Source organism: Dicentrarchus labrax, unplaced genomic scaffold, assembly GCF_905237075.1.
Source record: "Dicentrarchus labrax unplaced genomic scaffold, dlabrax2021, whole genome shotgun sequence".
Classification (NCBI taxonomy): Eukaryota; Metazoa; Chordata; class Actinopteri; family Moronidae; genus Dicentrarchus; species Dicentrarchus labrax.
In genome coordinates, this window is record NW_026136722.1 from 25,387,770 (window position 1) to 25,399,615 (window position 11,846).

General features: G+C 39.0%; 1 protein-coding gene across 1 annotated transcript in view; it reads left to right on the forward strand.

The window, feature by feature from the left end:
• The window catches only part of LOC127357020 (carbonic anhydrase-related protein 10-like), a 102,824-nt gene extending 91,470 nt beyond the window's left edge, over positions 1 to 11,354 (forward strand). The window contains exons 7-9 of the mRNA XM_051389175.1: positions 486 to 640; positions 4,047 to 4,221; positions 9,377 to 11,354. Of these exons, the coding sequence (XP_051245135.1) occupies positions 486 to 640; positions 4,047 to 4,221; positions 9,377 to 9,399 (353 nt within the window). The 3' untranslated portion in view covers positions 9,400 to 11,354. The remainder of the gene's footprint in view (positions 1 to 485; positions 641 to 4,046; positions 4,222 to 9,376) is intronic.
• The last annotated feature ends 492 nt before the right edge of the window (positions 11,355 to 11,846 follow it).

Here is an 11,846-nt window from a genome sequence, read left to right on the forward strand (position 1 = left end):
CACACACACAGACTGTTTTTGTCACTTAGGAGGTCATTACATTGACTAATTCTCTGGAGACGAACAGTAACCTAAAACAAGAAGTTTTAACCCTAAAACTGTTAGCCTGTGGGAACAAGCAGTTTGTCCATAAATAGGAGGCGAGTCCCCCTAATGTGAGGGTGTGAGTAGAATTTTAGCACACTCTCTGCTCCAACATATTTATGTTTTTTTTCTCAGGCAAATCATTCCTTTTAATTGGTCCAAACATTATAGATTCATACCCTGATGCAGTTCTGCATAATCCACACGCATGCACACGCCACACACACACACACACACACACACACACACACACACACACACACACACACACACAGTATTCATCTCTCCTCTCTTTCCCTCTGACAGTGCGTTCCTGTTAATGGCTCTGAACATAACGGACTTTCACACAACACACTGCATCAGCTTAACACCCCCTCTGTCTGATTCTTCTCTCTCTCTAGATGATGCGTTCTTACTGATGGGCCTGAACATAGCCGACCTTTACCCTGACACCACGCGTTACATCACTTATGAGGGCTCCATCACTATCCCTCCGTGCTATGAGACGTCCACTTGGATACTCATCAACAAGCCTGTCTACGTGACACAGATGCAGGTATGTGAGCATGGAATTAAGTAAATGTGATGTGGGTAAAAAACAACACACATTCTGTTGACTGGGGCAGAAATGTACTTCCCAATATCCTTGCTGGCGCAGGGGGCAAAGCTTTGAATTGCAAATTGCCACTTCATAACCTGTAACTGAAAGCATCTACTTTTCCCTAAGTGGTTTAGATAAAAGAGGATGTGTTGTAACAGTAATGTAATGAAATGCAGTTCATATACACAGGGCGCACAACACCATCCAAATGTTAAATTGCACCCGCTTTTGCCTCTCAGTAGTAGTCTCAAGGTCTAAAAAGAATCCTCCTCTGTATCTTTTTTAACAGTAGGAATGGAGAAAATCTACTAGGTGCATTTGCATACATTCATGTACCCCTTTTCTGCCAAGGGAGTTTGAGAGCTGGTTTGGAGCTGTTGTCTAAACTCAAACCCGTTCTTTGCCTTTCAACAGCCAAAGAACCACCCAATTGTTTCCAGTGCTGGTCTCAAACCAGAAGTTGTTTACTACAGGGATGGGTGGCACGTTGTCATCAGCTCTTTTGCACGTAGATGTTAAGAACATAAAATTGAGCGAGCTGGCTGGCTAGCTAGTTGTTGGTCAGCTAACATTACCTCAGCAAACATAGCTACCGATTTCTGACATTAATATTTAGTTTGTTACTTCAAGGTTAATAATGTAGATGTGAGACATTAGTAGCTATGCTTTCCCACCATGAACAGGCACTTGGTGGCAATGGCAAGGAGAAACTTCCTTTTTATTTCCTTCCTTTTTTCCATTCTTTACCTAACAAAACTAAGCTGAAAAACTAGCACAGAACCTCTAAAAAAACATACGGGGTCTGAACAGGTTCTTTGCTAAATAGCGCCTCAACAGTCTCAAAGAACCACTGAAGAACCAATATCTTTTTTTCAGTGAGCTGGTTTCTGACCGGAAAGCCTTTTTATGTCACTGAGAAGCAGCTGGATAGATTGGATTCAAACCCGACTCTTCAAATCAAGAAGCGCAACGTCAAAGAGCAACACATTACAATCCAGCACAACACTTACCTGCTTGCATCAAAGTAATCAGCTCCCACACACCATCTGCCATTTACTCTCACTTTATTTACTCCCACTCTCACACACCCATCCTTTGTTCTCACTTGTCTCTCAACCCAGTCTGATCTCTCTCTTTCTTCTTCATTCCATTTTTTTGCTGTTTCTCCTTCATCCCTCTTTTACAGTCTCTCTCTATTGGATCAGGTTGCTCTTTTTCATTTTTCATTTTGCTCCACAAACTTTCGTGGCCCTCACATCTCGCTCCCATAAAACCTTTAATGGTTCCAGAAGGGAACTGTTTGAAGTCTTATAAATGTCTTCAAGTATTGCCACTTGGTTGGGTTCAGCGGTGTATCTTGCAGCCATGTCAACATTACAAATAAAGAAATTCTAAACCAAAAACAAAATGTAGGACTACAGTGTCTCATGTCTTTTATCCACATTCAGTCCAATTAAAGTTTCCCGCTTTTACTTTACTTACTTCAACTGCAATAAAGTCATTTTCCCATGTTACCTGTCTTAAAATGAAACGAAACTAGATGGAAACTTAGTATATGACTAGACTATATATGGTCAGCGGAAGTCTCTATAATGCAGATTTCGGAATATGAAATGTTCATCTGCAATTTTCTGTAGTGGTCCCAGTAATATTTAAGTTGCACTGAAGTTGCCATGAGTGAATCTGGAAAGAAAACACACAGACTATCTATTATCAATAACTAATAAATTATGTATTATATATGATATAAAATGATCACATTGATTATGATAATTAATTAAATATGCATCCCCTGCTTGCCAACTAGTGATTTCTCTGCCTCTCTCCCTGCTGTTCTCCAGGAGTTTCGATTCCAAAGGTTTTGCTGTTGCGGTCTAGCCAAAAATTAGTATACTGATTTTCCTCTTAGAAAAGTAACTAGTGTCGCTGCTCTTTTCATTACTTAGTTTTACACTCCAAAACAATGGCCTAAATCATGACAAACATACAGTTTTTTAAGATCTTAATAGAGATAACGCCTACAGCATTAAATTCACACTTTGAGTCATAATAAATATATCATTAGCTCATTAATGTGGGCTCCAATCCTATTTCTAATATTTCTAAAATTACTTGAAGGCAACATAACAAAGGGGAATATTTCTGTAGAAATTACACTAATAAAGAGGTTAATGAGCCTAAATATCACAATTATAAAGTACCAGCCGAGCTGTAATTGAAGTTGTGGCAACATTTTGTACTGCTACTTTATACTAATGCCTTTTTATGTTTATGCTTGGCAGAAAAAGGTCATGCTTTGCAGCAAGAAATTGAAATAAACAAAAATAGAGTACATCTTTTAATATTTCTCGTTGTCAGTTTGTGATTCTTATGTGCAGAATCTCAATGAGTCCAGTTCAGTGACTTCAGGATTGCAACTCTGCAAAGCTTTTTGCGGATGATGTAGTTTGGCTTGCTTCATTGTACTGTGACCTCCAGCATGCACAGGGAGATTTTTCAGCTGAATGTAAAGTAGTCTTAAGCCGTGGTATAGGAAAATGCGGCAGTACCCCCTTCAGAGTTGCACTTCCAAATCAAGCAGTACCCCAGGGTAGCGGACATGTGAGATCCATGGGTGGATCAGTGCAGTGGGTTAGGGTTAGGGTTAGGGTTAGTGGGCTTTTTTGTAGGGATTTCATGGTGAGGGAGCTGAGGAAGAAGGGGAAGCACTTGATTTAAGTTCCAGCCCTCACCTGTGGTCATGAGCTACAAATGTTTTGCCTCAGACATGCAGCATTAACCTCAGTCTTTTAGCAAGTTATTATTTTGTAGCCATCAAGTGACCTGTCTGCACCAGGTTTGTTACACAGAACCATCTAGGAAGTTGTCATTGCAAATTGTTTGGAAAACGGCAGGCATTTTCAGAAAATACTCGGCATGTGATTGGATGAACCATACGTCTATCATGTGCAAACTTCAAACAGTTAGATCATCAAAGCATATAACGTAGTCGAACAAAAACTGGTTGGCAGTGAAAACATCTTTTCCATCAAGAAAGGTCCACCCTTTGCTTTTCTTTCAATGAAGAAATGCTCTATAGCAGCCGCCATTGTTCCAATGAACAATCACTTCTCACACACGTTGTCATACACTTCTATCGTTAACCTACGCTCATTTTAAAACAAGCATGCCAGGAACATTACAAATGTTGCTTAGCAAATGGTCAATTGGGAAAAGTGAGGATCCAGCATCTAGTATAAGAGGACCTATGGGTTTCAATTAAATAACTTCAGTACCCCGACTTGGGGGCAGTGGTTGCCGAACTAAGCTGAACCAAAGTCAAACTCAAATAAAGCAAAACCACTCCACTTCTCCTCCACAGATGCACTCCCTGCGCCTCCTCAGCCAGAACGAGCCCTACAAGATCTTCCTGAGCATGAGTGACAACACCCGGCCCACCCAGCCTCTGCTGCAGCGCTGCATCCGAACCAACATCAACTTCAGCAAGCAGGGCCGCGACTGCCCCAACAACCGCGCCCTCCGCCCACAGTACAGAGGTAACATGGAAGAGGGGAGGAGGGAAGGGAGAAGCAATGTTTCTGCATTAATAAATAAAAACTTCTGTTCTGCCAGAAATGAATGCCATTTTTTTTTTTTTTACACTTTTCATCTCTTTAAAGCTAATTAGGGCATTTCTTAAAGGCTTGTGCCAAGAGATTTTTTAAATTAGTTTTGCCAAACCTCTCAGACTTGTGGACCACATTCGCTCCCCTATAAAGACCAGGAACATTTCCATTAAACCCAGTGGGGATAATAAACCACTGTCAATGCCAATCATGTTTTGCAATAGGTTGTTTCTATCCCATTTAAGTTTTGAAAGAAGTTAAACTCAAGAAAACCATAAAGGCCGGATGCGTACACAGACAGCTGCGGACAAAACAGCTGTGTAGTAGTTCTCTTTATATTATTTTCTCCATTTGGAGGAAGAGTTCCCCGCAGTGTAGTGTCACCACAAATTGGCAGTATGCCTGTTCGCACAGAACCTATGCGTAAACCCCCTGATGACGAAATTTACATCACTTGAACCCTAGCGGGCCCTTGCGTATGCCTACTTAAGAATAGAGCCAGGACAGTGCGTGTTACTGGTTCTGCACACTTCAGCCTTGCATTGGTACATTGTGCTGTGGCAATGCTGAGGTTCAGATTTTGCAGGAGGCCTCTGTATCTGGTCCGTTCATTCATTTACATGACATAAAGTGGCCCTATTGATATGAATGAGGCTGCTGCATTTTTTTTGCAGACAGTAATGTCTGCCTAAAGATGGCCTCCTTCTCCATTTTGCACATTTCCAACAATACCTAATGTGCTTACCAGGCCTGCAGTCAAAATTTTAGGGAACCTGAGGCCAAGAGTCTAAAGTCACTTTATTTTACTTATATTTTTAGACTAAAACAGTCAAATTAAATAATTATTTTCTTTAAACTCACCATGCATAGGTTATATTTGTGTATAATTGTAGAATTTCAGCTTCTCCTTAAAACCCATAAATTCCCTTAAACAGGACATGACCTTTGTGTCCTCAGTTGTAGTTACAGTGTGTGCCTATAAAGTCTTCACCCCCATTGGAAGTCTTCATGTTTTATTGTTTTATGACACTGAATGTAAGTAGATTAAACTTTTTCTTTTTAAAACTCTCATCAATAGAAAAGGAGAACAGAGTGAGAAATTATGAAAATCTATACTAATTAAATATAAAATACAAAATGCATGTTTGCATTAAGTATATACTACAGTACATTTCATTCCCATGACTACACATAGTCGATCTCCATTTAACTAATTATGTGACTTCTTAAATGTCCAGTGTATAGGATTTAGTTGCATCCAGCAGTGTAGTTTTAGTTGTAGTTGCGTTCCGGGCTACTGTAGAAATATGGCGGTTCAACATGGCTGCTTCCATGGAAGGCGATCTGTGGTGTCTGTGGATAAACAGCTCATTCTAGGGTAACAAAAACACAACAGTTCCTATATTCAGGTGATTATAAAAACATACCTATGAATACTATATTTCATTTCTGCCAGTAGATCCTCCTAAATGTTACACACTGCATCTTTAATATGATGTTTAACTTCACGGTATAATATATCTAGGATGTGTAAATCATAATATCTCATAACTACTCTGATCACAGATTTATAGCACCTTATAGTTAGAAGGTCTTACAGCCTCCTAAATAGTATGCACTGTACCTTTAAACTAAATGTCTGTTGATCAGTGTCAAAAAGGTCAATTAAATCTACTTCAATTCAACGTTGTAAAACAATAAAGGATGAAAACTTCAGAGAGCAGGTCAATATTTTTTATAAGCAGTGTACAGACCTGGTTTTAATGGTACACAATCAAGTCCAGACAAGCCAAAGACAGACACGTCTATCAGCTACAGTCTGTAAAAAATATGATGCTATTGCATCAGAAAATGGATCCTCTTCATGTTCAAAAACTACATTTCAAAGTTCTGAACTAAAAACTAAATCATTATAAAAATAGCAAACATCTAATATATTAAAAGCTTAAAAACACCATCTGCAGTGAGGAGAGTCAGGACACTGTCAGCCATTCTGCAGTTGAGACTTTAGCCCCATTAAATGCAATAATTAGTAAGTAATGTTTTGACAAATTAAAATGGCACCTTGTCTCTGCAGTTTGCAGTAAAAGCAAATGTATGTTTTACATGAGTGTTTAGACTTAGCAGCAGCAGTGAGCAATAGGAATGTGCAATCCTTTAAGGTCTGAATCTGCAATAGGTTTAGGCCACTGAGAGAAGTCAGTGGAAGGTCCTCATAAGTATAGAGATACTGTACTGCTGATCATTAAAGCTGCCTGGAGCGTGGAGGGAAGGTTGACTGAGCATGGCTCCATGTCAGAATGTGAAAATAGAGAATGGAACAGAGGGGGAGCTCTCCTGGGAGCAAAAGAAGGGTTAGACACATATGAAAATAAAAATATATGTGTGTGTGTGTGTGTGTGTGTGTGTGTGTGTGTGTGTGTGTGTGTGTGTGTGTGTGGGAGTGTATTGTCTGTTTGTGCAGATTTAAAACTGGGAGTGCGTAGGTGAGCTGGTTGGCGTTAAAGAGAAAGCTGGTACATCACATACACAAACAATAAATGTGGAAGTGCTACGCAGAGAGTGTGGGAGTCCTCGTATCCTCTCTGTGCTCTCCCCAAATATCTTTGTAATCGATCCGGTTGAGCCCAGCGTGCTCTTCACAACATCAAATGGATTCCACAGCCTCGGCTTCCCTTTGATAATGGATTGTTACAATACAGAGCCCCAACAGGAGTTTCTGTATCCATGGTCAAAGAGCAGAGATAACTCTGTGTCATGGAGTTGTCTGAAACCATTCTGAGCCAACAGTGTTCGAATTAATGAGAAGAAAGATGAACAGAGAATGTAGACGGACACACATTCTGTACAGTCCTGCAGGACATTTGCTGTAAAAACAGTGAACTGAACAAGACTCTGGTTACAATGTTTAAAATCAATTGTTACAATTTCCTGCAGTCCAGAGCAGTATAGTTGCTCTGTTGTTTTATACTTAAAGGTCCTGTGGATTTGGTGGCATCTAGTCTAACAGTGGCCACGAAATGTGCAAAAAACACTCAATGTGTGGAAAACTCAGAAACAAACGGGATGAAAGGTGACTTGCGACATCTGCAGATAAAAACAGATCATTCTAAGACAAAAAAAAACAACAGTTCTTATTTTCAGGTGATTAGATGCTGATGAAAACATACCTATGAATGTTAGCTTCCATTTCTCCCTATATAGATCCTCCCAAATGTAGTATACTGGACCTCAAGAGGTCTGTCAAAACTTTAACACACAAATATTTTAGGGTTGCCAGACTGGGACATATCAAGCTTTAGTCAATGTCTTTTTCTTTTCTGTCTAGCATGCATTTCTTATAAATTTTACATTTTGCCCAAGGTTATTGAGACCATAGACATTGTGAACACTGCAAACAGTGAAATAAACTGGCCCTGAGCTGCATTTGCAGTTGAACCTTATTGCATTCTCCAGTGATGAGGTGACGAGGGCAGCTGATGAAACAGTGGGCCAGAGAGCTGATATAACTTTGAAATTAAAGTTTGAAGTCAAACACACAGATACAGTTGTGTTGACGGGTCGGAATTGAGTTGGAGGAGAGAGAACGGAGGGAAATGAGAGGTTCCCTGGTGGGAAATAAACAAATGAATTTCTCTTTTGGCTAGAGTTAGTTTCCATGTCTCTCTCTCCTTCACCGGCTTATTCACTTTATCCTCTTCTCTCTTTCACTTTATCCTTCTCTTACTCATACTCACTGATGTCCTCTCTGCACATGCAGTCCCTCTTGTTTGTTATGTTGTTAGCAGCAGGGTCTTGTTACTGCTACTGATGAGAAGTCATGCGTCTTTTGTTAAAAGTTGCAATAAATCACACTGCAAATACTGGCTGATCCTCTACAAACACAAGTATGCTCTGCACCTGTGTGAAATAAAGTACCTGCTGAAAAGTCTTTATTTATACTTCTAAAGCCATGGTGAAATGAAAACAACCACCTAATCTAGCACTATCCACACTATTCTGAATCTATTTATTTATGATGCCAATAACTAGAAAAAAAAAGTTATTGAGGATGAACTCCAAATATTGAACTCCAACTTTACTGTTTGGACCTAATATTGTTACAAAAAGTCTGATGCTGTGTGGATTTGAGTATTAGGGCCAGACTAAGAAAAAGCTAATTTTTGGGGGGGAAATTACGAGAATAAAGTCATAATGTTACGAGAATAAAGTTGTAATAATACGAGAATAATGTAATAATAATATAATAAAAAAAGTTGTTTTAATGAGAAAAACAAAAAAAACGCCCCCTTTTTTTTTCAGGGGGAAAAAAAAGGGAAAAATTTTTTTTTTAAAATTGGACAAAGAAGTCCCATAAAATTACTACTTTATTCCGATAGTATGCTTTATTCAAGATCTGACAATTTTATTCTCGTAATGTTACGACTTTATTCTCGTATACCTAAAATTATGACTTTATTCTTGTAATATTATGACTATATTCTCGTAATTTCCCCCAAAAAAGGATATTTTTTTTCTCTTAGTATGGCCCTAATACTCCGTCGGAAGTATACAATACATTTTGGTACTTCACAATTATGCACAAGCAGCAAAAAATAACAATATGTGGATTATCTAAAACTTAATTGAAATCCATTTTCATAGTGTAATTTTGCTTAACCGTTTAATAACAGCATTAAGTGATACATTTTGTGCATCAATCCAACAGCAAATACAGTGTCAATGCCATATAACTTCCCAAAGAGGAAGCAAAATTACTTTTTGGGCGAAAATGGATTGTATTTAGTCTGCGCACCGTCTGATTTGAACATCATTTCATCACTTTTCCATGTTGAATGCACAACATACACATAAAAAGTAAACAGTGTGGAATTAGGACACAGTTTTAGTCCTTTTCCTCCTTTACCTTTGTGTCTCATTATCCATGCACGTGTTGTCTTTTTCACTTTGTCTTCCTTTTTGCAACAACTGAAACCTGAGGCACCTCTTTGTTCTGTTTTATTTCATACTGCTCATCCTTTCTGTACTAATTATCTCATTTCCTTCTTCTCTTCTCTTCTCTTCTCTTCTCTTCTCTTCTCCTCAGTGAATCAGTGGCTCCTGAAGTAGAAGATTAAAAGATGTCGAGCTTGCAGCGCCACAAGAGGGGAGGCATTCAAGACTATTTCACACTGCCAAGCCGAGCTTAGCTGAACAAACTTGAGACCAACTGAGCCCGCTGACTGACCTGAACTAAACTGATCTCAGCTAAGCTCGACTGACGGAACTTCAAACAATCTTCTGTGCTGGCCTCCTACACATTTACAATCTGAACGCAGGTCATGTGGGCCAGTAAAGTGAGGGTACAGAGCAGACTTTGAGTTCAAAGTGTGAAATAGGCCGTAAGGACTCTGAATCCTGCACTGTGTTTTTATTTGTTGCGTGAACTCACAAAGACTGGATATGTAAAGACTCTCAATCATTTTATTTGGCTGGTTTTCAGAGGGATGGATATAATCTAAAGACTACAGTATGCTCTGTTTGTGATCGTCACTTCCTACAGAAGGCAGTTATGGAAATGATCATCCACTGACTGGAGGAATGATTTCCATTGATGGTCTGAACCCCCGGCAACAAAGAAACACTCAGCTGTGTTATGATGAGAAATGTAAAAGTCTGCTGGTTCTGATATCAAATAGCAACTAAAGAAGGTAATTTTCAAAGAGAGTGTGAAGTGTGAATTTCAGGTTACATAGCTGAAGGGGCCGAAACAGAGGGTGAGACTGCAATTCTGACATTTTATAGACCTGAACAGCTGGAGTCACTAGAGATTAGAAGGGGATAGGTCACTCATTTTGCATGATTTTATAATAGTTTACTTGTCTTCAAGGAATTAAATTAAAAAATGGTGACAGAATTCAGCTTGCGTCACGTCCCTGCTTTGCACAGCAACACAAAGACTACAACAGCTAACATACTAATTCATCAAAGCCATTAATGACCAAATATTGACCTTTTGCTGATCTTCTCCCCTGAGCAAAGATTGTCCAATCATAGCTTAGCAACCATAAGTAGGCACAGAGGCCTGTCAAGCTCTGAATTTGTCCACGTGTTGAAGGGGTATCCTCGGTGTCTCTCAGTTGGGTGGGTGATGCTTTTTATCACCTTAACAAAACCAAAAACACAAGGGCACAACAGAAAAGTGAAAGGAATGGTTTAAACAGGGTGTAGTGTAGCAATTGTTAGCATGCCTAGCTAACTAGCTTAACTTTCTACCTAAATAATTGATTATTTTCACAGGCTAGGGGCATGTCATTAGCTAACTACATTATTTTGTGCAGTTACAGATTATGTTACCTCTTCAGGAACTCTGCTCCATATGTGCTGTGCGAGAAGCAAGCACCAATAGCATGAACTCCATAGGGTACTTTTATTTAACAGATCTCAGGTAGCAATAGTTATTCACAGTATAGGTGCCCACTGGTCCATGCACCTTTTGACCAGAGCTGATTGAGAGTCCACTTGGATCCATTCAGGCATTAGACACACATAGACCCGAGTCCCCGAACATAAATTGAATCGGCCCAACTAGGGTTTCTGGTCAGGTCTCAGTTACATGAAATGGAAACACGAAGACATCTTGTCCAAAGTGAACATGTAACATTTTAAAGTTATAAAATGGGTGACCTACAGTATGCATATTATGGATAGACATCATGGATCAACAGCAACACACCATTGGTCATTAGCTTGTTTGACTGTTTTTCAGTTTGCTGTGATGTTGTATCTCATGAAAGGAGCAAAACTGGGTCGTTTTCTTCGTTTCTGTTTTAAAATGTAACTGTAATGAATATATTGAGCTGTAATGAGGATGACGATCAGTGTGATAACATGTAGCTCAGTGGAGAAATGCACAAACTATACCACTAACTATGAATGTTATGTTATTTATTTTGGGGTTGCCTGAAATAAAACTCATGGTATACTTTGAGTGGCTCTGTAAATATGAGTTTGTATTAAGCTTGATTACCTTGGAAATTCATACAGTTTTGGACCAAAATAAACACTGTCATTGTATGCTTAAAGTGAGTGGAACTCTTGAACTTAAACCGGGCAAGAAGTCAATAAGAAGTAAGTGCAAGACTGGCCAAAATCTCAACTCAACAAACCCCCCACAAACTTGGCTAAAATGAAAAATGCAAATATTATGTTAAAAAAGCAGAACTTCTTCAAATCTCTGATGAAATAAATGGTTTGATGAGCTTTAGCAGTTCATAGCCAAACAGATGTTCACCTTTGCTTTTTTCCCTTCTGTTCATATAAGCAAGCTCCAAATAATTTGTTCAAATATTTTTTATAATAAACTGGTGATTTCCTGTGGAAACGCATAGTGCAAAATGCCAAGTGACCAAGTCATTAATAGTAGATTAGGAAAATAAAAGGTCCAAGAATGGACCCCTGTGGGACACCACTAGTAACTCTCACCATATGAGATATCCATTCAAAATTAGGAAAGTCATTTGAAAGACATTGTCATGTAGCCATTGTGTGATTGCTAAAAAAATCTAAAAATTACA